We start from the raw sequence: 27991 nt of genomic DNA on the forward strand, positions 1-27991 counted from the left end.
GGCAGCCTCTCCAGCTTTTAAGATCATGGTTGGGAAACCTACTCCCTTACACAAAAAGATGCTACTCTGTTCTTCCATGCCTTTATTGGTGACAGCAATGGACAACAACAATGCCAGGCATAGCAAGATACCCTGGCCCAGCACCTGGGGTGGCAAGCAGGCACTGCAGGGCCACTGGCACATTCAGCCCCAGCATAAGATCCACTCTACCCAGGCCACGTCCCCGAATGGGCAGGAGGCCATCTGTCCAGTTTGTATGTATGGATCAGCCTGTCTGAGTGTCTGGGACGCTGCCTGCAGGGTGCCCCTGTCCTCGGCACGTGGTAGGGGCTGGTGTGAATACAGCGTGGCATCCCCCGGTGGACGGCCAGGCCCCGGTGCTGACCATGGGGGATAGGGCTGGGGACTGGAGGAGGCAGGGGGCCAGGCACAAAGTTCACTCCGGGGCTACATCCTACAAAAGAACCAGCCATTATCAGAGTGGGCTTCTGGCCAGGGTGAGCCCAGCTCTGCCTTCAGGCAGTTCTGGTCCTCCAGGGTGAGTTTCTCTGGGCTTCAATCCCCATTTGCAAAATGGCAATACTACTTCCCCTATTTCCAAGTCAGGAAATTGTGACAATCAATGAGCTAATTAATGAGTCTACAGATGCTGTTCCAGACTCAGCTGTGACTGAACCCAAGCCTGGGGGGCACAAGGGCTACCCAACTCCTCTCAGCCCACCTGGACACAGGAGGCTAGGATGGGGGACGTTCAAGGGGATGCTGGAAAAGGTGTGCTGGGAGGTTGTAGAGGCACCTACCTAAGTGGGGTGGCATCGAGCAGTCTTCTGTTGGATTAAAATTGAAGAATTCATGGGGTGGGAAGGGCTGGCCTGGGAAAAAAGGGGGATCCTGGGGCAGGGGTGGAAACAGAGGAGGTGGGGAGGGCTGAGGAAGAGGGTAGGGAAAATGCATGGGAAGGGGTAAGGGAGAGGGTGGGGGCAAGGCCAGCTGCTCCCCGAAGTCTGGGGGCTGCCCCTGGCTCCCCTGGAAGAGATGATCCGGCTCTGGCCAGTCCTCAATCCACGGGTCTAGGAATGGGATGGTTGTTTTAGGTAGGCCCGGGGAGCCAGGCTGCCCTGAACTCCGGCTGTCCATACTTCTAAACCTCTACTCTCTCCTCTTGGAGAACACAGCACCCTCTGCTTCCTACCCAGGTTTCCTCATCCCCTCTCATTTCAGGCCAAGCCCAAGCTGTGCTCTTTCTTCCCTGCCTGTCTCAATAGTCAGTGGATTTGCCTTTGTTCTGACCTCATGCTCCCCTCCAGTCTCCTCCCTCTGTTGCCCAGCTCCTGTATCTTTAGCTTTTTCCTCTCCCAGCTCCTCGCCACAGACCAATAAATAAGCTTAGTAAACCTTCTCTCTTAAAAACAAAGATCCTGTCACCTCCTTCTCCCAGTAGGCCCCTGTTCCTTTCATATTTCCTCCCACAAAGAGTGGGATGCCCAGGTGCCATTCTCTCATCAACTGCTCACTACCTCTTTTAACCCTACTCTACTCCCTCAACATTTATCCTACGAAATGTAACCACTTCCTCGCTTCCTGACGAGTCACGTGGCCAGTAGCCTCTGTCCTCCCTCAAAGTGACTCTACCCTTGTCTCCTTTTGTTTCCTCCATCAGCCCCTCTTCCCTTCCAACTCCAAAACATGGCTATTGTTTTGCTCTTTCCGTCGCTGTTCACATTCATGCCCTCAGCTGCCATCTCCCTGCTGGGCACCACTGACTCCAAATCTACTCAACATCTTCATAGTACCTCAAAGAGATCTGCCCTAACCAAACTCACCAACTCATCCTCCCACCCAACTCTTCCCTTTGACGTTCCTATTTCTGTGGCTCCAAACTGGATTCAGAAGACCTGAGCCACGACAAACTAGCCTTACAAGCTTTAGAGCAACCCTTCCTTTGTTGGGGATCAGTTCTCCAACTGATTTAGATGAGATTTAGTTCTCACCTAAAAAAACAAAGAAATTGGACCATTATATAATCAAGGTCCTAATTCACTTCCCTGATGCTCCAACTCCAGGCTAAAAGTGACATTCTTGACCTCTCTGTGCCCTCACATCCTTTAATGCTACTACAGCCTTCTAACATGACTTGTGTCTCCAATTCAATAAACACTATCCTGTAGGTACTATGTACACAGCAACTGTCCTAGACAAGTGGCTTAAAGGGATGAGTTGTCAACAAGTGAGGCAGGAACATTAGCCTTGGAGGACACGATCCAGGGCAGAAGCAGATATGGAACCACCCACGATGTTCCCTTTATAAGCAGGCAGGAACTGAGGGGCTGACAGCACCAGCCAAGGGGCTTCGTTGTTTCTGCCACACTGCCTGGATTACCTTTCCTCTGTTTCTGCCTTTCCACCCCCCACATCTACTTCTATCTAAAAGTATTCCCATTCCTTTCCCGTTTATCTGTAGCATAAGGGTCTCTGACATGCTGCCTTATGTGCTCAATGCTCATTCACATACACATAGGTGACCACACGGCTAGACCATACAGAAACCCAGGGGAAGGAAGGAGCACTCAGGATCCACAACAGTCCTTCAAGGGGCCTCTACTCCCCTTGAGGATCTCTGTCCTGTCGTTTATGAGCCCTATGCTCTGAGGGCCCTCTTTGCATCACTACCGTCCCCACTTGTGGTAGGGCTCACCATGGGGATAGTCACGCTTCGGCAGCTCCACACCCCAGGCATCAGCCACATGGGTCAGAAGCAAGTGTGAGAGGTGGCGGTGAGCATGCTGGTCCCAGTGGACACCGTCCCGGTGACGGTGCTGTACTGCATGCCGGAAATGAAAGTGGAGGTCCAAGACATCGAAGCAGTGGTCCCCAGCCAGCGTAGCGCTGTAGAAGTTCCCTTCAACCACATCCCGCCGCAGAGAGCCCGCCAGGGGCTGGAGCTGAGTGAGAAAGTGCAGCATCTAAGAGCCACAGAATGAAGCAGGTTCGGGAGGGAGGGTCCCCTATCTACCAGTCAGCTGCCCCGTCCTCTATCCTAAGGGGCTCTGGTCACTTGCCTCAGGCAGAAGGAAACCCCCAGTGACACGCTCTCCTAGGGGCATTGCCATGTTCCACACCAGCAGGCAGGAGTCTGGCAACACCTGGTCCATGCGCATGAACACCCGCTCCAGGTTCTCTCGGTAGCTCTCCATCGAGCAGCGGCCATACCTGTTGGGTAGCACAAAGGGTGGGCAAGAGCACAGGGGTGGGTGGCCTCTGAGCCATACCTCCACCCCCGGTTTCCCTCTGCCCCCGCCCCAACCTGGAGAGATCCCAGAGGCAAGAGTTGATGATCACCAGGTCCGGGGCAGGCCCATATGTCAGCTCCTCCAGGACTCCCTCGAGGTACTCGGAGTAAACGCGGGTGAGGAAGTAGAAGCGTACAAGGTGGTGGCCAGAACCCGAGCAGAACTGGCGGACCTCCCGGTACTGTGTCCCGTTGTGCAGCTCACCCAGCTGACCCCCAGCCACCAGCTGGTCCTGTTCAAAGCTCAGCTCCCCCTGCCCACCCCCCCACCCAGCTGGTCAGACCCATGCCAGGGAGGAGGACCCTACCAGGCCAGAGTCTGTGCCCACCCACCACTGGCATGGCCGCCAAGCTTCCCTCACCTTGGCTTTCAGCTGGGCGGCTGTGAGCAGTGAGTCTTTCTGGAGCAGAAGCACCAGGTCTTTGTACACAGCCCGCTGGACTGCAGGGAGACAGAGATCCTGCGGCTGAGGCAGGCCGCACTCCACCCCAGCTCCTTCCAAATCCAGGCCTCCCATCTTCCCAGGGCTGGGGTTGCCCAACACCACCTTTGTAGAGTGTTGACTTAGAAGCAGAAGAAAAGGTGAGGTTAAAAAGTCCTGGCACTACCTCTGTTCCTTCTAGCTGTACACCACTCCTCAGCTCAGTATATAGTGACCCAAGATCACCTGGCAGAAATAAGTCAGCCAAGTCACCCAAGAGACAGACAGCACAATCCACCGCTTCCATGAGGGACATTGTGGGGGACCGTCAGGAAGAAAAATGCTGAGCAAGGATGGGGTGAAAAGCTTGACAGGCTACATCTGTCAGGACACCTGTGGAAGGCGTTAAGGAAATCAAAAGAGAAAACCTACTGGACTGGAACAGACTAGGGATCAGGAAGGAGACTTGAGATGGAGACAAAGGGTCCAGATGCGGAAAACAGGCTGCAGGTGTGGGACCGGGAAGTGTGATTCTAGAAGGGCACTCACTTGAGTCCCCCAAGATGACCACGAACTTGTTGTGTAGCAGCTGCTGGACTTCAGAGGCCTGGAAATGGACCATGGTGCTTCCCAGCGGGCGGTGCAGCTCCTCGTTCCCCAGACAGAAGACCATGCCGCCGCCAACAACGACGGGCTGCAGGGAGAGGCCACTAAGCCGCGCGAGGGCGGGGACTCAGGACAGGTTGGCTCCAGGACCCACACGGAATAAACGAGACCCGCGGCGGCGCCCTCCGGGCTGCTCTGGTCTACAGGGACCAGGTGGCGGCAGCAGAGTGGGGCCCATGGTGGCGCCGGTCTCCATTACACTTGGCACAGGAGGCAGGAGGTCGCCAGGCCCGCGGGGCTCCAGGACACCGAAGCGTTTCCCGCGCGGTGCAGCCCTGCGCCCCGCCACGTGCCCGCCGCCGCCGCCCCGCGCATGCGCGCGCTCGCTCGCGCCAATTACCGAGTCCCGGGGCTCCGCGCCGTTCACCCGCGACCCGGGCAGGCCCGCACACCGCGCGCCACGCCCGCAGCGGGCTCCGGGCCTGGCCTCATGTTCCCGCGCCCGAAGAGGCCGGTCGCTTCAGCACAGCCTCTGCCCTGCAGAGCCCGTGCGTCCCGGTTAGCGGTCGGTGCGCAGCCCGACGCCCAGCACTCTCCATGCGTGAGTCGCGGAGGCCCGACAGCGCCTGGGCCCTCCCCGCCCCGGGCTGCGACACTCACAACTCCCACTTCCGGTCACCCATGTCCGACTCTGCCCGACCCCCCCAACGCCCGAGGGGACAGGAAGGCAGCAGGGGTGGCCGCCGTGGGGAGCAGGAGCCAGGGCTGGGCCCACCCGGGCGTGGGAGGGGGCGCGGCGGCGGCCAAGTGCAGCCGCCCACAGCGGTGACGGCCGTAGCCGCGGCCTCGCCACGTGACCCGGACGGGCGGAAGCGGAAGTGCCTTCCTGGAGCCCGCGCTAGGTGGGTGTCCCCTCGGCGCTGGCCGGCTGCCGCCTGCACCAGCCATGGACTGCTACACCGCGAACTGGAACCCGCTTGGGGACTCTGCCTTTTACCGGTGAGCCACCCCGCCCTGCCTCCCACGTTCTAGCTTATCCCGCTCGCCCGCCGGCTCGAGTCTCTGAGCGGAGCCGGAGGCGCGCGTCGCGGTCTCTACGGCGCTGGGGTCCGCCCGTCGCCGGCTCTCCCGCGGCGTCTACCACTTAACATACAGCCACCTAGGGCCGGGCCTTCCCCTTCTCCGGAGAAGGAAACTGAGGCAACCGTAGTGGTCACACAAGTAGCGGCACAGCCCAACTGAAGCCCAGGGCTGTCAGCCTCTGGAAGGATGCTCAGATCATGTTGAGGGTGGCCACCCACGGGTGACAGTGAGTGCTCGGTCTCCTGCCGGGAAGTGCTGCTGAAGTCAGACCAGGGGTGCTCCTGCGGGGGCCGGCTTGCACAGCGGGTGGGATAACAGTGCTGACCAAGGCTGGGAGAAGGGGGCGAATCGCCGCTAAATCCAGAAGTAGCGCGAGTGACGACCCCCTGTTAGGGGCAGCCCTCTCATGGGAGCCGTGGAGTCCTAAACCACTAATCTTTCTAAAGTGTAGACTGATCACGTCATTACCCTAATTAGGATTTTTTTCAATGGCTTCCCTTCTTTGAAAAACAAAGTACAAACTCCTTCTCGTGTTATGTCTATAAACCGGCCTTATTTGTTTCTTCGACTTCAATTTCTTCTTCAACTCCTACCCAAATCTGTGTTCCAGTTGCACAGAACAGGATCCCAACACATCATGACGTTTCAGGGCTCGCTATGTTTGCACCAGCCTACAGTTCCTTCTGTGAACACTGCCATTTCCCCCTTTACTTCACTGGAGAATTCTTACTTATCCTTCAGGACTTAGTTTAAGGGTTCTTTCTGAAACCTTCCCTGATCTAATCCCAATAGACTTGACTTTCAGCTGACTTTCCTTTGGGTCTCACAAGACCCAGTGCTAAGGTCTGTTTTGTATGGCACAATAGGGCAATGTTTGTATAGGTTTCTTCTGCTAAACCAAATTCCTTGAGGGCTGAGAGCATTTCTTGCATCTCTTTATCTCCAGTGCATATTTAGAACAGTGCCTGCTATGTAGTGGTTGCCTAATAAAGTTAAAAAAAATACTTTATTGATTGCAACTAAAGATCACAAAGGCATCGCGTTGGGGTCTTATTTCAATAGAAGACAACTGTTCATGCTAGTGAAACTATATACCATTGTTATTCACATGTTAAAACTTTTCAATGTAATCTTTAATACACAGAATGTCAGCCCTTAACACTTCTGAGGTGGACAAATGCCTTGATGCAATTTTTAGCGATCTGTTGCATTTGTTGTTTATTTCTGATTCTTATAAATGTGCCTGTACAATGTGAAAAAAATTGCAAAAATTTAGTTAAAAATCAGGGAAGCGGTAGGAAATAACAGTGATTTAAACTTTTTGTGGAGAAGGGTTGTCAGTTGACATAGGTAGCATGTAATTTAGTGTTTACAACACAGCATATACTTTTAAAAATATTAACTTGGGGCTTCCCTGGTGGCACAGTGGTTAAGAATCTGCCTGCCAATGCAAGGGACACGGGTTCGAGCCCTGGTCTGGGAAGATCCCACATGCTGCGGAGCAACTAGGCCCATGCGCCACAACTACTGAAGCCCGCATGCCTGCAGCCCGTGCTCTGCAGTGGGAGAGGCCACTGCAATGAGAGGCCTGCGCACCGCAGTGAGGACTGGCCCCCGCTCGCTGCAACTAGAGAAAAGCCCGCGCGCAGCAACGAAGACCCAACATGGCAATCAATCAATCAATCAATAAAAAATTAAACTGTATTACTTTTGAAAATATATGTTGCCTACGCAAGCTTATTAAATAGAGTACTGAAAATGGTGACGTCATTGCCGTAGAACTCCTGTTTATCATATGAAGTCTTAGCTTTGTTTATACACCAATAAAGTTTTACTATCTTTTTTTTTTTTTTTTTTTTTTTGCTGCGTTGGGTCTTCGTTGCTGTGCGTGGATTTTCTTTAGTTGCGGCGAGCGGGGGCTACTCTTCTTTGCGGTGCGTGGGCTTCTCACTGCAGTGGCTTCTCTTGTTGTGGAGCACAGGCTCTAGGTGCGTGGGCTCTAGAGTGCAGGCTCAGTAGTTGTGGCACACGGGCTTAGTTGCTCCGCAGCATGTGGGATATTCCCGGACCAGGGCTCGAACCCGTGTCTCCTGCATTGGCAGGTGGATTCTTAACCACTGGGCCACCAGGGAAGTCCCCCAATAAAGTTTTAAATGAGTGTAAATGTTGAGTACATGCCATAGACATGGTCTGCGTGGCTAGCCTAACCCTTACCTGTGCTGTACCGCCAGAAAGGAGTAGAGGTATAAGCCTTGCTGCAGACGATGTGTTACTCTTGGTAATGGGTGTTGAGCCTTTCTATGTACTAGACACCATGCTAAGTACTTTATGTGTATTAAATTGTCTAAGTCTCACAGCCCCATGAGGTAGGTATCATTATTTTAACCCCATCTTACTGATGAGGAAACTAAGGCACAGAGAAGTTAGGTGACCGGGTTACACAGATAGTGGAGCCAGGATTTGAGCCCAGTCTTCTAGAACCTGTGTTAAAGCATAGGGTTTTTGTTTTTAAGTAGGAAAATAAAATAAGTGTTTTAATTTCTCTACCAGAGTAGAAAATATTTTAGGTGCAGATACTAAGTTTTATTTGTATTTGTGCATAACCTTATGCCAGGACTGAATACATGTTCAAATAAGTGAATGAATGATAAACAGGTGGCGGACATTTCAAGTCCTATCTACAGGATGGGATTCTTTTGCATTGGAAGTAGTGTTCTGGAAAAATCACTAATTTGGGAGGGCAAGGAGAGGTAATGGTGATTAGTTCTTACGAGGCTCCAGAATTTTAACCATTTTTATTCTAAAAACCCAGTTTGGGGTAATACCATTAAATAATTTTGCCCAACCCTTTGCCAGGCTGAATGTATATTGGGCCAATAAAAAGACATGGACCCTTTCTGCCCTCAGAACTTATAGCCAGTAGGGAGACAGTTGATAACCACTAATGACTCTGTATTTGTTTGATCATAAGCAGTGAGGTAAAGGAGAGTGTAGGGTCCTCAGAAAGCATATAACAGATTGGTAAGTCAGAGGAAAAGAAGACTTTCTGAAGGAAACAATACCCCATCCAGAAGATGAGTAGACCTAGGTGCAGGGAATGGGATCCAAGAAGAGCATATACAAAGGTCCTGAAGCGAGAGAGACAGGGACACTCTCAGTGACCTAAATAGAGAGAGCCAATGTGGCTGGAGTGCCACAGACAAGGGGACAGGATAAGAGACCACTTTATTTGAAGACCAGTGGGAAGCCTAAATGAAAGGATTGATGTGATTGGATTTGTAGTGTGTGTGTGTGTGTGTGTGTGTGTGTGTGTGTGTGTTTTAAGTTCCTCCTGGAGGCAATGGGGGGACAAGTTGGAAGGGGCAAGCAAGAATGGAGACTGGTTAGGAGGCTGGTGGAATAGACCAAGGAGAAGTTAATGGTGGTGAGCCCTGGAGATGGAGAGAAGGGGACCAGTTGGAGAGATATTAAGGGGGTAAAATTGAAGGACATTGTGATGAGTTGCATTTGGTAGGGAGGAGGAAGAGCAACAAATCAAGGATGACTTGGGTTTTTGGCTTGACATAATGAGAAAGGAAGAGTGAGTATGGTGGGGAAAAGGGTGAGCTTGGTTTTGAACACAGTGTTTCAGGTACTTTATTTTTTATTTTTTTACAAATTTATTTTTATTCATTTATGTATTTATGTATTTATTTTTATTTTTGGTTGCGTTGGGTGTTTGTTGCTGCACACGGGCCCTCTCTAGCTGTGGCGAGTGGGGGCCACTCTTCGCTGCAGTGTGCGGGCTTCCCATTGCGGTGGCTTCTCTTGTTGCAGAGCACCAGCTCTAGGCGCGGGGGCTTCAGTAGTTGTGGCTCGCAGGCTCCAGAGCGCAGGCTCAGCAGCTGCAGTGCACGGGCTTAGTTGCTCCGCGGCATGTGAGATCCTCCCAGACCGGGGCTCGAACCCGTGTCCCCTGCATTGGCAGGCAGACTCCCAACCACTGCGCCACCAGGGAAGCCCTCAGGTACTTTAGAAACATCCTTTATGGTGAAGGAAAGGAGACTGAAGATATATTTCGTACTTGTGGAACTCTTCGTAGAAGAGAGGATGACTATTTTAGTAGGTTTTATGGCTTTGTTCGTTTGTCTGTTTTGCACATATAAACATGAACATTAAAAAAAACTGTGGTTAAATACACATAATATAAAATTTACTTTATAAAGTAAATAAAATAAGAAAATAAAATTTTCATTATAAAGTACAATCCAAGAGTGTTAAGTATATTCACATTGTGCAATCAATCTCCAGAACTTTTTCATCTTGCAAAATTGAATCTCTATACCCATTAAATGATAACTCCTCATTCTCCCCTTCCCCCAGCCCTGGCAACTACCATTCTACTTTCTGTCTTTATGAATTTGACTACTCTAGGTAGCTCATACAAGTGAAATCATACACTATTTGCTTTCTTGTGACTGGCTTATTTCATTTAGCATACTGTCCTCAAGGTTCATCCATGTTGTAGAATGTATCAGAATTACCTTCCCTTTTAAGGCTGAATAATATTCTATTGTATGTATATACCACATTTTATTTATGCATTCATCTGTCAATGGACACTTGGGTTACTTCCACCTCGTGGCTATTGTGAATAATGCTGCTATAAACAATGGTGTACGAATATCTCTTCGAGACCCTGTTTTCACCCAGAAGTGGAATTTCCGGATCATATGGTAATTCTGTGTTTAATATTTTGAGGAATTATCCTACTGTTTTCCATGGCAGCTGCACCATTTTACATTTCCAGCACAAGGATACTTTAGTAGTATTTATTTTTAAGGCAGGCTGGAGTCAAGGGATTTCGGGGGTGATTGTGGTCTCTCTTCAGGGCCTGGGGATTTTGGAACTGATGGATTATTCCCCAAGGCTAGACCTGATGCACTTCTTCCTCCGCAGTGGTCTGATAGCTCAGCCTGGACAGGCTGGAGATCATCTATTTTCACACAAGCTCTTCTCTTACTGCAGTGGACCGTGCTTTTCCAGCAGTTCAGCTGCACTGCAGCAGGGATTTTGTCACTGTTTCCCGGAGGGGGCTGGAATTGAGACTACCATACCTGCTAGATTTAGTGATTTTCTGGTATTAGACCCAGGGTCCATTTACTGCTGCTCTGGAAAGTTCCACTTCCAGGACCTGCAGGTAGAGGAGAAACATGTAGCTGACCTTCCTCACTGAAGATACGGCCTAGCGTCACAAAGTCCTCACCTCTAGACTTTTCTGAGATGCTGCTCTCAGTCTGTCCATCCACGCCCCAGGCCAACCTCGAGGCATAGCTTGAGTCACCTCACTGTCCCTGAGAAGCCTTCTTTACCTTGAAGCCTTGAGGAGGTGGCCGACGCTTTGCTGCTCTTGGCTCCCTGACCCTTACTCCTGTACCCGTACGCTTCTTTCCCACCCCAGTCTGTGTCGATGCTAACCTCCTGGACTGCAGCCGAAGCCTCCTTGGGTCCCTCCTGCCAATCGCTGACTTCACCTTGTGCTTCCCAGAGAGCTGGAAATCATTGCCTAGAAGAGTGTAGGGTTCCCCTGACAAAATCTGCCTGTTGTGTTGCCAGCCTGCCGAGGAGGTGTGCCCCGTCTCCCTGCCTTCTCAGAAACCATGCGCTGTCCGTCCACCCTCCTGCCACCACAGGTTTCTCCAGCGGTTGTTGCGCGGGACCCCCTGCATCAAGGTCACCCGAGATGCTGGCTGCATGCAGCTTCCTAGGCCAGATCTACTCCATTATCTCTGGGTTGGGTCCTGGGAATTTGATCTGTATTTTAACAAGCAGCTAGGTGTTTCTTTGCTACAGGAAAATTTGAAGACCTCTACATTGTTTTCCACGATCCTTACCCCCAAGGGCTCCCTTTCAGACCTCAACCTCTATATTCAAATCTCCCCATCCTAACAAAAAATAAACTTCCCTATTCAAAAAATAAACAAGTCCCTCCTCCTCACCTCACCAAAGGTCTGAAAACTGCCACCTATACTTGCTTCCATTTTCTCTCTTCCCACCGATCACTCACTATGGTCTGACCACCCTCTTCTCAGTGACATCCTGTTACTGCACTGGGCACAGCTCAGGCCTCATTTGAGCTTGATTGCCTGGGGCATTGGATAGAGGTGACCTCCCTTTTTTCGTGGAATTTGTATTTAACTTTTTACAGTGAAAGATTTTAAATGTACAACAGAGTAGGAATAATAGAATGAATACCCATAGCCATTGTTTAGGCTTAAAAATTGTTATCGTGTTGTAATACATTTGCTTCAACTACTTGTAAGTTTAAAAAAATTTAAGAAAAAGTTCAAATATACATAAATGTTCTAAAAGTAGTGTAGTGGACATCCATGTGCTCATCACCCAGCTTCAACAAGTGTCAGCACTTTGCCATTCACTTTTCATCTACCCACCCCCCATCCCTCAACACACACACACTTTTTGGGACCATTTAAAAACAATCTCCAGACATCTTTTCAATCAAATACATTTTCTGCTATATTTTAAAGTAAATTATAGTCACACCTTAAATGTGTATTACTTTGAAAAAAAAAGACAGTTTCCTATAAAATATAGTGCTATTTCACACCAAACAAAATGAACATTTAATATCATCTAACAACCAGTCCTTCTTCAGACTTCTCCAGTTGTCTTCAAAATGCCTTTTTATAACTGGTTTGTTCAAATTGAGACCCAAATAAGAATTAGTCATTTGCTTACCCCACCCCCCACCCCCGCACTGCGTGGCTTGTGGGGATCTTAGTTCCCTGACCAGGGATTGAACCTGGGCCCCTGCAGTGAAAGTGCTGGGTCCTAACCACTGGACCACCAGGGAATTCCCTGCTTATCTCTCTTAATTAAGTCTCTTGTAAACTTGAACATTATCATCCTACTCTCATCCCTACCCTTTGTTTTCATGACATTGACTTGTTTTAGAGACCTAGTCGCTTTCTGGATTTGTCCCCTTGCTTCCTTGTGGTGCCTTTGAACTTTTTTCTCTATCATAGCCTGTATTTCCTGAAACTGTGTGTTAGATCTAAAGGCTTGATCAGATTTAGGTTGACATTTTTGGCAGAAACACCTTGTAGGTGATGTGTGTGTGGTGTTCATCTGGAGGCATCATTGTATCGGGTTGTCTGCTACGAGGGAAGTTGAGATTGACAGGTGTTTGGAGGCTGATGGCCACATTCTCACCCATTTTCCCCCTTGTGACAAGCAAGTGGTCTGTGGAATGTGACACAGTTAATATCACTATGATTCTAATTAGGAGACAAACCATACAGTGATTAAATAGGGGAAGTTTAGTATAAAGAACTATTAAACTGTGATAACGAAGTAACTATAAGATAAAATAAAACTGTCCTTTCCTAGGACTGAGGAGAAAGGAAGGACAAGTTGGAGGGGGGGATGCCCTCCCCAAGCCGGGGTTCCTACCTCGCTGGGGAAGGTATAGTTGCAGCCCACTGGTTGGTGGGGGAGTTGCTGGTTTACCTGGGCCAGAGCTGGTGCACAGTCACTGGACAAGCAGGAAGCAGCCCTCCTGGGCACAGATAGGGCACAGGTGAGCCATAGCTGGTGGCCAGGTTCGTGGACTTGCACAGGGAGCACCCGTATGAGCAGGAGACCTGGAGCATGCGGTGTCTTGTGGAGAGAACCACGGGAAGGTGGATGCCAGTCCAGGCCAAGGCTGTGAGGTCACCAAGGGATTGTGTGTTCTGGGCGCATGGTTGGGGCAGAGTATCACCAGATGTCCTCATACCCACACTGCTGACCGACCTTGCAGCTGTTGGAAACAGCCAGAGACCCCCCTCCTCCTACAATATCCCTTAACTACAGGGCCCTCTACTGAGAAAGCTTAACATCTAGCTCTCTGCGGAGCATGTATTGAAGGATGAATTTGGAGCTGGGAGGCAATAATTTGATAACTGGCACAGTCCATTCTTTGGCTGATCAGCTTCCACAAGTGCCCTCTACACTTCAACTCCCTCACAACAACAAAACAACTCTACATTTCTGCTTAACAAGATACCATCCTTCTTACAAGTAAACTTCTTTTTCCCAAAGTGAGAAGACATACAGTCTTAACAGTCATTGTGTCAATCGCTACATTAGTTACTCTTCAAATTGAATTACAGTCCCACTGAATATTCTGTTACCTAAAAATTGAATTTTAAAGTTAACCTCTAATAATTTGTGTATAAAATAAAAATGGGAAGGAGAGAAGATAATGGCTGGTATACATATATAAACGCATGCATACGACAAGCACAGAGAAAATACATAAAGTGGCTATAGTCTTCATTTCTGTAACTGGTCACAAGATCATAGTTAATATCTATGGCTTCCTTTTTCAACTGCCCATCCTATATTTCCCTTGCTCTCAGCCAGAACCTTCACTGCTCTGCTCTTTACATAGTGAAGTGACCCAATCCTCAGTCATTCTGCTTTTTTTGGTTGCTGAGGTTTTTCATTAACCTTTTTTGTTAGACACGGAAGTACTAAGAGGTGCCCCAGAGGATCCCCTGGGTTTCAGACATAGTCCTCCTTGCCTCCATTGTATAGCAGCAGCTTCATTTCCCCTTGGCCATCAGGATAATCACTTCAGCCAGTAAATTAACCCCATTTTCTTGCCTGTTGTTTCAGTGGCATAAGGAGCCCCAAATGGCAAGGTAGCACTCTTTTTTTTATATATATACATTTATTTATTTATTTATTTTTTGGCTGTGTTGGTTCTTCGTTGCTGTGCGTGGGCTTTCTCTAGTTGCGGCGAGTGGGGGCTACTCTTCGTTGCAGTGCGCGGGCTTCTCATTGTGGTGGCTTCTCTTGTTGCGGAGCACGGGCTCTAGGCGCGTGGGCTTTAGTAGTTGTGGCACTCAGTCTCAGTAGTTGCGGCACACGGGCTTAATTGCTCCACGGCATGTGGGATCTTCCCGGACCAGAGCTCGAACCCGTGTCCCCTGCATTGGCAGGCGGATTCTTAACCACTGTGCCATCAGGGAAGTCCCCAAGGTAGCACTCTTGTCTTCTAATTCAGTGAATCCATTGTTGTGTCCCCTGGTGGAAACATTCTCCCCTTGGAGACTAAGTTCTCCAAACCAATAGGTCTCAAAGTTAGTGAAACTGGAAGCAATATTTTAATGAGAGTCATTAGGTGTAATAGTGAGAGGAGTCACTCCCACTTCCACCCCTTGATTCCAGGTCCCCCGTATTCTGACTGTGGAGGAGATAATACCATGTAATGGTCTCTGATGCAAAGCATAAGCTTGCATCCTGTAAGACAGGGCCCCATACTTTTAGGATACTGTCTCCCAATTGGTGCTTTAACTGAGTCGTCAGTACATTTAGACCAGCCACTTCTGGGTAATGGGATATAAGGTAAGACTAGTTGATTCCATGGACCTGAGCCCACTGCTGCACTTGCTTTGCTGTGCAGTGAAGTCCTTGATTAGTTGCAAGGCTTTGCAGAATGCTGCAACGGTAGATGAGACATTCTGTTTATTTATTTATTTATTTATTTATTTTGCTTGTGCTGCGTTTTAGTTGCAGCATGTGGGCTCTTAGTTGCATTATGAGGATTCTTAGTTGTGGCATGCACACGGAATCTAGTTCCCCGACCAGGGATCGAACCTGGGCCCCCTGCACTGGGAGCATGGAGTCTTACCCACTGGACCACCAAGGAAGTCCCATGGTACATGAGACATCCTGTAAGTCCACGATGGTAGGTGCTAGCAAAGGCATTACAGGTAAAGAAGACAAATCCACATCCAGAATATGTATTCCAGTGAGGACAAATCTTTGCCCCCTCCATGATGGAAGAGGTCCAGTGTAATCGACTTGCGGACTGCTCCCCCTGGGAATGGTGCCATATTGGGGCCATGTACTGGTCTCTGCTCTTGGCCGATTAACCACTCAGCAGTAATGTTAGCCAGGTCAGCCTTGGAGAGGGAGGCTCCCAAGACATCTACCTCAAGTGAGAGCATAACAGGGTTTTCAAGTAGAGGAAGGCGAGTCTCCTCGGACACAGGAGGGCAAGCTACTTCCACTGGTGAGGAAGACTCAGAATGACTTGGGGGCTCAAGATTGTCAGTTTCATCTGGGTCTAACCAGTTATCTCCCTTCCAAGTTTCAGGATTCGTTTCTTTTCTAATTAGTGCCCTAACTTTCACATGTGCTAGAGAATTTAACTGTCATTGTTTAACAACCCGTACAATTAAACTCTGTCTTTGATTTTCAGCAGTAGCAGCTGTGTGACTACAAGAAATAAAAGATTCTGTTAGGCTGTTACAGAAGCTTTCTGCTTCTCAGACCATGACTGCAGCTGAAAGTTAATGGACCTAACCTTGTCATTTTCTCTTTGTAAATGTTCAAGTGCCCTCAAAATAACCCATCCACACCACAGCCTTTATAATCATCGTTATTGCCATACAGTCAAGCATGTGTTTGACTTGGCATTTCACTACACTGAACTACAGGTTTGGTTAATTGTGATGCTGCTGCACGCAGTGGGTTACTAGCATCCGTTTTGCATTGTCTGGGAACACGGCACTGCACCCAAGCCCAAGCACACGGCCAAACCAGTCCTCAAATCCAGTCTTTACGGGTCTGTCTCCTGGGGCCACTCCCTGCACCAATTAGTCTGGGTCCAGTCAGGAGATGTAAACCGGGCCAGTTTAATAAATGTAAGGAATTATTAAGCTGTCATAAAGAGTAACTATAAGATGTGAGAAATTTTTATATGGTAGCCTAGGGCTGAGGGAGAGTACTCAAGAAATGACAAACTTGGAAGGAGGGACCTTCCCCAGGCTGGGGTTCATTTCAGGCCTCAGAGAAAATACAGTTGCAGCCCACCGGATGGCAGTGAAGTTTACTGGTTTCCCGGGGCCAGAGCTGGTCCACAGTTGCTTGGCCAGCAAGAAGCAACCCTCTGGGGTTCAGCGGGTAGGGGGCACAGGTGAGCTGCAACTAGGGGTCAGTGGTGTGGGCGTGCAGAGGGAGTTGGGGAGCTGATGCCGGCAGCCTGGAGCACTTAGTGTCTGTAAGGCAAGCCACAGCCAGTGATTGGGTGCATGGTTGTGCAGAGGGGGTCAGTGGAAACACTCAAGGCTACAGGCAGGGCAGCCAGTGGCCAGGCATCTTGGCATGCAGAGGGAGTAGGGCCTGGTGTAGGCAGGAGGCCTGGAATGCCGTGTCTGTCCAGGGAGCCAGTCTGGGCAAGCCTTGGAGGTTGCTGTATGGCTGGTCAGAGCACCACCAGATGTCCTCACACCCTGGCTGCTGGGTGACTGCCCTGCTGGAAGCAGCAGGAGAAGCCTCTTCCTCGTGCAGTGTTCCTCCAGCGCCCTCTACTGAGGAGGCTCAACATCAGGCTCACTGTGAAGGAGAAATTCTTAAAAGAATACTGTCTCTTATCACAAAACACATATGGAAGAGTGAATTTGGAGCTGTTTGTCAGTGAATTGATAACTGGCATGCTAGGTCTGTTTGGATATCTATCTTCCCATCAGATTTCATCTAAGGATTTTAGTAACAAAAGGTCAAAAGAAATGCACATGGGGTTGAAAAATTCAAATAATGCAGAAGTATATAGCCTACAAATTGTCAGTCTCCCTATTCCCCTCCCCCATTCACCACAGGTAACCACTGTTTCTCCACGCTGGCTCAGTGTGGAGGCCTATGAGAGTTCTTCTATGTATTTACACACATACATATGATTATATGTAAATATGCTTGTAAAAATATGTGCTCAGTTTTTTATTGTGTAAGTGGATTCATATGGTTCATACTGCACTGCAGCTTGCCTTTTTTTTTTACTTAACAATATATCTTAGAGGCCACTTCATGTCAACATACCCAGTCACTTTGTTAATAGGCACATAATATTCCCCAAAATGGGCATAAGTAGTTTATTTAACCAGTCTCATTTTAATGGGCATTTAAGGAGATTTTTCCAGGATTTTTAGAAACCATTTTAAACAGTGCTGCAGTGAATTCATACCTTTGTGTACTTGTGCAAGTAGTTTCATAGGTTAGACTCTTGGAAGGAAATTGCTAAGTTAGAGTGCATACACATTTAAAAATTGGATACATAAGTGCTTCATTCTCTTCCATAAGGGTTGAACCATTTTACACTCCCACCAATATGTAGGAAAATGTTCATTTTTCCACATCTTCAGCAATATTCCATGTTATTTATTAACCTCTTAATTTTTTGCCATTCAGATGGCCAAAACATAAAAATAATTTTTAAATTCATAATTACCTAGTTGTTAAGTATGTCTATTCATATCCTTTGACTATTTTTCTATTTTGTCTCTACTGATCTGTAAAGGAGCTCTTTATGTGTTCTCCCTGATAACCCTTTGTTACAAATGTTACAGATTTTTTCACAGTAGTCACTTGACTTTTATGTATTAATGTTTAACATACATATGTTAAGTTTTATGTGATAAAGTCTATCAGTCTTTTCCTTTGTAATTTCTGGGTTTTGTGTCTTACTCTGAAAGACGTTTCCATAGTTCACATTATGAAAATATTAGCTTACATTTTTCTCAAGTTTTTTATGTTTTGTTTTTAAATATTTTCACATAGTTATGATATAGCCCTTGACCATTTTTCTTTTACTTTTCATTTTTTTTACAAGTAATTAGAGCTTTTTTTAAAAAGTATTTTTGTTTTTATTTATTTATTTTTGGCTGCACTGGGTCTCCGTTGCTGCGCGTGGGCTTTCTCTAGTTGGGGCGAGTGGGGGCTACTCTTCGTCGTGGTGCGCGGGCTTCTCATTGTGGTGGCTTCTCTTGTTGGGGAGCACGGGCTCTAGGCGCGTGGGCTTCAGTGTAGGACGCGAGCTCAGTAGTTGTGGCTCACAGGCTCTAGAGCACAGGCTCAGTAGTTGTGGCGCATGGGCTTAGTTGCTCCACAGCATGTGGGATCCTCCTCTACCGGGGCTCAAACCCGTGTCCCCTGCATTGTCAGGCGGATTCTTTACCACTGCGCCACCAAGGAAGCCCTAATTAGAGCTTTTTGTATTTTTAAGAACAGTATTCCTTTCTCACATGTGTTACATTTTTTTCCCTTTTCATAGTTTGTCTTCCTAGTTTGTTTCTGGTGGATTTATTTACTGTATAAAAAATTTTTAATGCTAATTTTTTCATAAATAGCTGTTACTGTGGTTTAAAAACTCAGTCTCATTCCCATCCCTGCTCCTCTTCAACTGATTCCACCCCTCACCTGCAAGTAACCACTGTTACTAGATTCTTAGAGACTTTGTAGTTTCTTTTTTCACATAGAAGCAAATATAAATATGTATTGTTTTTACACCTTTTATATAAAAGTACACAGAAGTTCTTAATTTTTATTTAGACCCACTTGTTATTTTTCTTAGTGACTTCCAGGCTTTATATCATGTTTAGGAATTTTTTTTCTACTTTGAGATTGTAAAAATAAGCAAGATTTGTTCTGATATGACTTTTTTTAAAACAGTTAAATCTTGAATTCTATCTGGAAAATATTTTATTATATAGAGATTAAGTAATGAAATAGCATTTATTGTGATACTTCTCATATGGCCCATTTTCTCATTTCAAGTATCAATTTGCACCAGTTTGAAATGCCATCTATATTACATACTCTATTCCCAGGTCTTTTTCTGGACTATCTTCTCTTCCATTGATCTGTTTGCTTATTCCTGTGCCAAAGCAAGTTTTAATTAACTTTAGTTTTTTTTCTTTTTAATTTTATTTATTTTTGGCTGCACTGGGTCTTCATTGCTGCGCACGGGCTTTCTCTAGTTGTGGCGAGCAGGGGCTACTCTTTGTTGCGGTGGCTTCTCTTGTTGCAGAGCATGGGCTCCAGGCACGCGGGCTTCAGTAGTTGCGGCACACGGGCTCAGTAGTTGCGACACATGGGCTCGGTAGTTGTGGCACGCGGGCTCAGTAGTTGTGGCTCGCAGGCTCTAGAGCGCAGGCTCAGTAGTTGTGGTGCGTGGGCTTAGTTACTCCGTGGCATGTGGGATCTTCCCGAACCAGGGATCGAACCCGTGTCCCCTGCGTTGGCAGGCGGATTCTTAACCACTGTGCCACTAGGGAAGTCCTTAACTTTAGTTTTTAAGTGTATTCGATATCTGATATATATATCTGTTTTCATGTTTTCAAATGTTCTTAAATATTATCCAGTATTTTCTCTTTCAGATGACCTTTTTTGCCCCCCCCAGATGAACTGTAGAATCAGTTTGTGCTTCCCTACCCACCAAAAAATTGGGCTGATTTTTATTGGAATTCTCGTGCATTTATAGATCCTTTAGAATATTTCTTCGTGTCTTCTATATCCTTGAGTAAACTGATTTGATTTTGCAAAAAATGTTTATTAGGTTTATTCTTCGGTATCATAGTTTTATTGCTATCAAGATTAGGATCTTTTTAAAAGTTATATTTCTTATTAGTTCTTGCTATGGTATAGAAAACTAATTGGTATAGAAAAAAATATATTGATTTTTGTTGATCACTTACTGAGCTCTTTCTTTCATTGTTCCATAGACTGCTTTGGATATTCTAAGTAGACTATCTCGTTATTTGTAAATAAATAGTAGCAACCTCATTCCTTATTCAAAATGGAAACCTCTGGGTTTTTTTTTTTCTTAAATTATTTTGGCTAGAATGCCGAGAAGAATGTCAATAGAAAGAAATGATGGACATCTTCCTGATCTTTAACGGGAAGTTTCCTGAAATGATACTAGCCGAAACACCCTCCTTCTTGAACATTGTCTTCTCTTGGTATCCTGGTGTAGTGTCCACTCCTTCTCTGTCCCCTTTTCCCCACCTCCAGCCTTCAAATGATGGCATGCCTCAAGCCTCCTCTGTCTTCCCATGCAGCACGTCTCTTGGTGATCCATGCATATCTCAGATTGCAGTCATCTTGTGCCAGTTTGCCAGTTTGTAAGTTCAGTTACCTCCTGTGAGTCAAGCATTCATATATTGGCATTTGCAACCCAGGACTCTCCCTAGCTCTAGGCTTACTAAAGAGCTCCTCTTGGATTTCTTTCAGGCACTGCTCACTCAGTACCTCTAAAACTGAGTTCATTAGCAACAGGCGTTGAGCTGGACCCCTGGGTATAAAGCCCATAACCAGATTCAGTGTTAAGAACCAGAAATAGAAGAAAGGCTGTCTATCCTGAGAGGCCCTCCTGGAGGGTCTTATTTCCTGCTAATGCAGGCTCAAGCCAACCACCCCACCCTAGTCCCACCTCACTCTGTGCCCTGGATATTGGCCACACAGCCTGCCCTCCAAACACCCTCTGCTCCCTCACCTGCTATCCCTAAGCATGCATGTGGTCAGCTGGCCTAGCTGTTTCTAGTCATCACTCCTCCCTGCCCCTTGCAGGGGAACAGATGGAGGCATTAGGGGCTCCTCTGGGGCTCAGCCCATCTGGATGCAGGGTCATGACGAGTCTAATCTCTGTTTGTCACTGTGTGGGCAGGAAATATGAGCTGTATAGCATGGACTGGGACCTGAAGGAGGAACTGAGGGACTGCCTGGTGGCCGCCGCGCCCTATGGGGGCCCCATTGGTAAGTCGCCCCTCTGGCACTGCATGCTCTGGGACTGCGGGATGAACTCAGGGTCCTTGATTCCTGGGGTCCTTGCTGTTGGGTGGTTCTTACTGGCATATGCTACCCACCCCCACTCCACCCTACTGAGATGCTTTTAATTCTGGTTCTCGGGAGGCCTGCCACATGTGGGGCGGGCCTAAGGAGCTAGCTCGTAAGGCCTGCTTCGCATGGGGTGGGCCTGGGCAGCTAGGACAGAAGGTTTCTTCTCAAACCACAGCGCTGCTGAGGAACCCTGGGCGGAAGGAGAAGCCTGCCAGCGCACGGCCAGTTCTCGAGATCTACTCGGCTTCTGGTGTGCCTCTGGCCAGTCTGCTGGTGAGCACCCTGCCTGCCCTGCGGCTGGGGGCTGGACAGGGTTCTGCATCCCGAGGACAGCTTCTGGAACCTCCCTCTCCTCTGCAGTGGAAGAGTGGGCCCATGGTGTCCCTGGGCTGGTCAGCTGAGGAGGAGCTGCTCTGTGTGCAGGAAGACGGGGTCGTGCTGGTTTATGGGCTTCATGGTGACTTCCGGAGACACTTCAGCATGGGCAATGTAGGGGCCCCAGGGGGCTGGGGAAAAGGGATGGAGTCTGGGAATCTGTGGCTCCCTCAACCCACGGCCCCTCTCTCCAGGAGGTGCTCCAGAACCGGGTTCTAGATGCCCGGATCTTCCATACTGAGTTTGGTTCTGGGGTGGCCATCCTCACAGGGGCTCACCGCTTCACCCTCAGTGCCAATGTGGGCGACCTCAAACTCCGCCGGATGCCAGAGGTGCCAGGTGAGCTCTGACACCCCTGAGGCAGCATTCACTGCCCACAAATGTGCCTGCAGTCCATGGGACCATCAGAGGCAGAAACTGTGGGCTCTGGTCAGCCTGAGGTTGTCCTCTTCCCTGGCCGCAGGTCTGCAGAGTGCACCCTCATGCTGGACCACAGTGTGCCAGGACCGAGTGGCACACATTCTTCTGGCTGTAGGACCTGATCTTTACCTCCTGGATCACGCAGCCTGCTCTGCAGTGGTGAGGGGCCTTGAGTGGGAGTGAACTGGAGGGACTGGGGGAGGCAGTGGGAGGCTCTGAGAAGTCAGTATCTTTGGTGTCTTCCCTGGCCCTGCCGCAGATACCACCTGGCCTAGCTCCAGGAGTGAGCAGCTTCCTGCAGATGGCTGTCTCCTTCACCTACAGACACCTGGCGCTCTTCACAGACACAGGGTACATCTGGATGGGGACAGCATCTCTCAAGGTGTGATCCTGGGACAGCACAGGGGCACCATGCCTTGTCTAGGAAAGATCTCTTGTGGGTAGGGGAAGGGCTTTTGAACCAGACTGGTGACTGCTGAGACAGGGCCATGACATTCCCTGCACCCTTTCAGGAGAAGCTGTGTGAGTTCAACTGCAACATCCGGGCTCCCCCGAAGCAGATGGTCTGGTGAGGATGAGGGTGTTATCCTGGGGGTAGAAGTGGACATAGCTTTGTCTCCTGGGACATGTTGGTTCACCCTGTCTACTGACCAAGCCAAGTGGAGCTTGCATCTTGTCTTCTCTGCCAGTGCATATTTGAGGGGCCAGTCCCCTGTGGGCCTCAGAAACCCCTGGGAGTTGACAGCACAGGATGAGAGGGAAGCAGACAGGTCAGCCACAGGAATGGGATAAGCGGCAGTAAGCCTGTGCAGGGTTGTCCCAAGGCAAAGTGATACAAGCAGCGATGTGGGAGACATGGCTGTGGACCAGGCATCCTGTGTGTCCCTGTGTGTGTATGTGTGTATGTGGTGCTGTCCACAGGTGCAGCCGTCCTCGCAGCAAGGAGAGGGCCGTTGTGGTAGCCTGGGAGAGGCGGCTAATGGTGGTGGGCGACGCACCTGAGGGCATCCAGTATCCTTGGAGGGCTGCTGGGGGTGAGGAGGGGGAAGGAGGGTCGCCTGCCCTTCCCCATCTCTGGGTGCTCTTAGGAACCTTGACCAAGCTCAGGTTCGTGCTGGATGAGGACTCCTACCTGGTGCCTGAGCTGGATGGGGTCCGCATCTTCTCCTGCAGTACCCATGAGTTCTTGCACGAGGTTCCAGGTGAGGCCCTCATAAGAGCGCCGGGTGACCTGGGGCAGGGGCTCCTCGGCACCACAGCTGCCCTGGGCCAGTGCCCCAGAGTAGGATCAGGGTACTGAGGTAGGGCTGAGGGTTTCCTGACCCCCTTTCCCACTTATCAATTTCCTCCCAGTGGCCAGCGAGGAGATCTTTAAAATTGCCTCAATGGCCCCTGGAGCGCTACTGTTGGAGGCCCAGAAGGAATATGAGGTAAAGCCTTGGGCTTCTCCTTGGGCCCCAGGATGCTGTCCTTCCCCTTCCCCTAATTGGCCCAGCCCATGCCCCTGCAGCCAAGTGCTACCTGTCAAGACAGGGGTCCAGGCAGGACATTGGGCTGGGCTGGGCTAGAGAGAGCTGGCTCAGGTGAATCGAAGAGACATGGTGTCCTCCGTGTGGTGATAGGGAGGGGCAGGGAACCCCCAGTCTAGGCACAAGTCAGGGCTCTATTGAGAGGTCTCAGGGCCCTCACAGGCAACTGTGGGCTGATACAGGGGTGTGTGTGGGCACCTTGCGGGGAGGACTGAGTGGGCTGAGGGGATTTGGGGTCCGGCCTCTGCAGCCTTCCAAACAAGCCCATTTGAACCACAGTCCAGAGGGGTTGGGGGCCAGACATGGAGGTGTTCTCGGTCATGACGCACTGTCCCTGGCACCTTCCCCGCTCCCCAGAAAGAGAGCCAGAAGGCGGATGAGTACCTGCGGGAGATCCAGGAGCTGGGGCAGCTGCCCCAGGCCGTGCAGCAGTGCATCGAGGCAGCGGGACATGAGCACTGGCCAGACATGCAGAAGAGTCTGCTCAGGGTTGGGCTGGATGGCAGGGCTGGAGGGAGGGGGTGCTGCGCAGGGGTGGGCTGGCCGAGAGGGAAGCTCTCTATTGCCCTCTGGCTCTTTTCAGGCGGCCTCCTTTGGAAAGTGTTTCCTGGACAGATTTCCACCCGACAGCTTTGTGCGCATGTGTCAGGACCTTCGTGTACTCAATGCCATTCGGGACTATCACATCGGGATTCCCCTCACCTATAGCCAGTATCCCCAAGTGTGCTGACAGGGTGTTTACTTCCAGGGGTGGAAGGGCAAGGGGATGGAGATGCCTCCTGAAGGTCCTGGGCAAATAGGACTTATCTCCCGGCTGGATCCTTAACCAAATAAAATACAGATACAAGCAGCTCACCATCCAGGTGCTGCTGGACAGGTACAGCAAGCCCAAGGGTGCTGGGAGGAGGGCTGTAAGTGGGGAGGCATTACAGCCCCTGGTGTGCTCTTGTGGTCACTGCTCCTGATTCATTTCCTTGGGATCTGGGAGGCTGGAGTTATAGGCTGGGACCACTCTGCCCTCTTTCTACCCCACTTTATCCCTTGTGCCCTTCACCTCCCTTGTCTGCCAGGCTTGTGTTGCGGAGGCTTTACCCCCTGGCCATTCAGATATGTGAGTACCTGCGGCTTCCTGAAGTGCAGGGCGTCAGCAGAATCCTGGCCCACTGGGCCTGCTACAAGGTGAGGATATAGGACAGAGTTCAAGGGCATTTAGGGGCTTACAGGCCCTGGTGAGGTGTAGGAAATAAGTGTAGAGCTGAAAGGGTGGGTCCTGATCAAGGCAGTGGGGGTGGGGGTTAAGGGGTGAGAGCCAGGTTTGTGTGACACCCCCTTCCCTCTGCAGGTACAACAGAAGGACGTGTCTGACGAGGATGTTGCTCGAGCCATTAACCAGAAGCTGGGGGACACACCTGGTGTCTCTTACTCTGACATTGCTGCACGAGCCTATGGCTGTGGCCGCACGGAGCTGGCCATCAAGGTTTGGGCGCCTAGCCCTCCCTGGATGCTCTGATGTGGGTGTTAGAGGTCCCCAGGCCAGCTCCTTCTCTCTGTGCCTTCCTCCCTACCCCACAGCTGCTGGAATATGAGCCACGCTCTGGGGAACAGGTTCCCCTTCTCCTAAAGATGAAGAGGAGCAAACTGGCACTAAGCAAGGCCATCGAGAGTGGGGATACTGACCTGGGTGAGCAGGGTTTGGGTGAGGACAAGGCTGGGGACCCTGGGCTGAGCAAGGGGCTGGGCTGGACCCGCATCCCACCTTATTGTCCCATAGTGTTCACGGTGCTGCTGCACCTGAAGAATGAGCTGAACCGAGGAGACTTTTTCATGACTCTTCGGAACCAGCCCATGGCCTTAAGTTTGTACCGACAGGTGTGTGCAGGGGGGCAGCGTGGGGTGGAGCCTCCTGAGCCCTTGAGTTGGCCTTGCTGACTGCCCACCTGCTGTGGCCCCAGTTCTGTAAGCATCAAGAGCTAGAGACGCTGAAGGACCTTTACAATCAGGATGACAACCACCAGGAGCTGGGCAGCTTCCACATCCGAGCCAGCTACGCTGCAGAGGAGGTCTGAGGGCCGCAGGGCGGGTGGGGCCCACGGGCTGGGCCGTTGGTCTGGCTCCTTCTCCAGGAGTCTAGGCCTTGAATGCGGCACATACCCCATTTGGTCCTCACTGTGGAGGGAGAGCTTGAGAAGACATGAGGCCAGGCTGGGGATTGGTCCCAGAGGAGCTGGTCTTCCCATTAGGGACAGCAGAGCCGTGCGCCCAGCGGCCAAGGCTGGCAGTGGTAACCCTGGGCACAGGGATGGGGGAGAAAACCGTAGCCTGGGTGGGAGGGCCGAGGTCCTTTGTGCTATGAACTCAAGTGTCCCTTCTTGCCCTTGCAGCGTATTGAGGGGCGAGTTGCAGCTCTGCAGACGGCAGCCGACGCATTCTACAAGGCCAAGAATGAGTTTGCAGCCAAGGTTTGTCCCGTTCTTCTCTAACAACCTCCTCTCCTCCCCTCCCGGTCTTCCCTCCTTGTCTCTCTCATCCCTGTCCTGCCTTATCCCTGTCCCCAGGCCACAGAGGATCAAATGCGGCTCCTACGGCTGCAGCGACGCCTAGAAGATGAGCTGGGGGGCCGGTTCTTAGACCTGTCTCTACACGACACGGTCACCACCCTCATCCTCAGCGGCCAAAACAAGCGCGCGGAGCAGCTGGCACGTGACTTCCGCATCCCTGACAAGAGGTAGGTGAGGGCCTGGTCTGCCTATAGGTCCCAGGACCCCCTGCCCCTCCTGCAACACCTCCATGCCCAACTTTCCCACAGGCTCTGGTGGCTGAAGCTGACCGCCCTGGCAGATCTGGAAGACTGGGAGGAGTTAGAGAAGTTTTCTAAGAGCAAGAAATCACCCATCGGCTATCTGGTGAGATGGGGCCCTTCCTCTACCCCACCTCCAGTGAGGTAGTACTGCGGAGAGGGCCAGGCTCAGACAGTCTGTTCACACCTCTGTTCAGCTCTCCCACAGAGCTAGTGGGAGCTTCCTGGGCCAGGCACATGGGAGGATGGGCCTGAGTCTGCCTGCAAACGTTGTGGGGAGGGAGAATGAGCTGCTTTCCCCAAGGAGGGCCACAAGGGACACCACGTGCCTGAAGGAAAGTCCTGTTTGGGGGGGAGGGGCACAGGGAGGGCACATATGCGAGGCAGTGGAGGATGTTGAGGGGTTTGTTTTCTGTGGCAAGCGGTTCAGAGGTGTGGTGGGTCGGTGGGATAAGGGCAGCCATGAGAGAAAACTCAGGCCCTGGGAGGGCAGGAAGGTGCCTGCTGTGAGTGGGTAGCAGTGGATGGTGGAGTGGACACATGGAAATAATTGGTCTCAAAGCTCTAACAGATCTTTGTGGTAGGTTGTTTCTGCCCAAAGAATGTTGAGATCACAACTGTTGTATGTGTATGTTGGGTGGGAATGGGGGGGCATTATACAGACTGAAGGGTATATAAAATACATTGGGATAATAAATCCACTGGGCTTTGCTCATAAGAGAGAGAACAGGAGGGCTCTGCCTTATCTTCCCTCTCCACCCTCTCCCTCTCCTAAGCCCTTTGTGGAAATCTGCATGAAGCAACACAACAAATATGAAGCCAAAAAGTATGCTTCCCGCGTGGGTCCCGAGCAGAAGGTCAAGGCCTTGCTTCTCGTTGGGTGCGTCTGCTGAGAGCCCTAAGGGTGCTGGGTGGCTGAGCCAGTGGGCTGATGAGAGGCATGGTTTGTGCCCTTGGGCAGCGCAATACCATCTCCCCTCCTGCTGAAACCCCAGGGACGTGGCTCAGGCTGCAGACGTTGCCATCGAGCACCGGAGTGAGGCAGAGATGAGCCTCGTATTGTCCCACTGCACCGGAGCCACAGATGGGGCCACGGCTGACAAGATTCAGCGGGCCCGGGCTCAAGCCCAGAAGAAGTGAGGGACCCACCTGCTCATCTCCGCAAGCCCTGGGCCTGGCAGAAGTGTCATTGCTCATCTAGCTCTTCCCCCAGAGCAAAGCCCGAAGAGCTGGGATGAGAACCAGGGTTCTGGTTGTAAATAAAGTCGAAACATTTTAGAGCACTTGTCTATGCAAGTCCAGTCTAAGCAAAAGCAAGCTGGAGGCAGAACCTTCCAGATACCTCAGCAGAACCATGTGTTTGATTGTGGGGGTACTGGAGAGGGAGCTTCTCCAGTGATATTTACAGACCCCTCTCCACAGTTACCAAGGAAAGTCCTCTCAAGCTCACAGCCCCTAGGAAGATTATGGGGAGAGATGGCACAAAACATAATAAGCACCAAGCCATCAAGAACCACACTGAAAAGCATTACACCCACACACATACACACGAAACATGCTAAGCACTTCACCATTGTTTTCATTTATTCCACAAGACAGCCCTGTGAGATAGTTAATATCACCCCATTTTACAGAAGAGGATCAAGGATGGGGGAGCAAGTATGTGGCAAGACTGGGATTTGAAACCATATTGGACATTTGGGGGTCTTAGAGCTTCTCCTTGGCTGTTGTGACGGAGGAGGGATGACTCAGCTGGACCTGCAGTCAGGCCCTCTGAGCAGGGGATCCTGAAGCAAGGCCCCTGGTT

The 27991-nt window shown here is 50.2% G+C and overlaps 2 protein-coding genes across 10 annotated transcripts; one reads left to right on the top strand and one right to left on the bottom strand.

The window, feature by feature from the left end:
• Positions 1 to 67: 67 nt before the first annotated feature.
• On the bottom strand, positions 68 to 5179 carry PCED1A (PC-esterase domain containing 1A). Of its 4 annotated transcripts, none has more exons than XM_059899032.1 (8): positions 4978 to 5179; positions 4261 to 4405; positions 3652 to 3731; positions 3305 to 3543; positions 3060 to 3210; positions 2696 to 2942; positions 801 to 1070; positions 68 to 454 (listed from the first exon to the last, which is right to left on the bottom strand). In XM_059899032.1, the coding sequence occupies exons 2-8, from the start codon at positions 4382 to 4384 to the stop codon at positions 207 to 209; spliced, it is 1359 nt and encodes a 452-aa protein (XP_059755015.1). In that variant the 5' UTR covers positions 4385 to 4405; positions 4978 to 5179; the 3' UTR covers positions 68 to 206. The 4 variants fall into 4 exon arrangements, with proteins under 4 accessions (XP_059755015.1, XP_059755016.1, XP_059755013.1 ...); XM_059899033.1 differs by having other exon boundaries at positions 3305 to 3390; positions 4718 to 5179; XM_059899030.1 differs by having other exon boundaries at positions 4718 to 5179.
• Positions 5098 to 27467, top strand: VPS16 (VPS16 core subunit of CORVET and HOPS complexes). 6 transcript variants are annotated; one of them, XM_059899023.1, is made up of 25 exons: positions 5098 to 5316; positions 20286 to 20348; positions 20891 to 20979; positions 21239 to 21336; positions 21424 to 21552; positions 21633 to 21777; positions 21902 to 22017; positions 22118 to 22240; positions 22371 to 22426; positions 22780 to 22869; positions 22966 to 23060; positions 23212 to 23288; positions 23745 to 23876; positions 23971 to 24098; positions 24229 to 24264; positions 24458 to 24566; positions 24730 to 24864; positions 24960 to 25068; positions 25159 to 25256; positions 25340 to 25447; positions 25769 to 25846; positions 25943 to 26112; positions 26194 to 26290; positions 26961 to 27064; positions 27180 to 27467. In XM_059899023.1, the coding sequence occupies exons 1-25, from the start codon at positions 5264 to 5266 to the stop codon at positions 27322 to 27324; spliced, it is 2583 nt and encodes an 860-aa protein (XP_059755006.1). In that variant the 5' UTR covers positions 5098 to 5263; the 3' UTR covers positions 27325 to 27467. The 6 variants fall into 6 exon arrangements, with proteins under 6 accessions (XP_059755006.1, XP_059755008.1, XP_059755009.1 ...); XM_059899025.1 differs by lacking the exon at positions 23745 to 23876; XM_059899024.1 differs by lacking the exon at positions 20286 to 20348 and having other exon boundaries at positions 5100 to 5316.
• The last annotated feature ends 524 nt before the right edge of the window (positions 27468 to 27991 follow it).

The sequence above is a fragment of the Balaenoptera ricei genome, chromosome 15 (genome assembly GCF_028023285.1).
Source record: "Balaenoptera ricei isolate mBalRic1 chromosome 15, mBalRic1.hap2, whole genome shotgun sequence".
Taxonomy (NCBI): Eukaryota; Metazoa; Chordata; class Mammalia; order Artiodactyla; family Balaenopteridae; genus Balaenoptera; species Balaenoptera ricei.

Excerpts from the sequence above, each read along its gene's own strand:
- PCED1A (XM_059899032.1), bottom strand. The coding sequence starts at position 4,384 with ATGGTCTTCTGTCTGGGGAACGAGGAGCTGCACCGCCCGCTGGGAAGC. Across the intron at positions 2,943-3,059 it reads GGGGTTTCCTTCTGCCTGAG|CTCCAGCCCCTGGCGGGCTC; the intron begins GCAAGTGACCAG and ends TTTCTCACTCAG. Across the intron at positions 455-800 it reads CTCGATGCCACCCCACTTAG|GATGTAGCCCCGGAGTGAAC; the intron begins GTAGGTGCCTCT and ends GTTCTTTTGTAG.
- VPS16 (XM_059899023.1), top strand. The coding sequence starts at position 5,264 with ATGGACTGCTACACCGCGAACTGGAACCCGCTTGGGGACTCTGCCTTT. Across the intron at positions 25,257-25,339 it reads CCTTAAGTTTGTACCGACAG|TTCTGTAAGCATCAAGAGCT; the intron begins GTGTGTGCAGGG and ends CTGTGGCCCCAG. Across the intron at positions 25,448-25,768 it reads CCAGCTACGCTGCAGAGGAG|CGTATTGAGGGGCGAGTTGC; the intron begins GTCTGAGGGCCG and ends TTGCCCTTGCAG.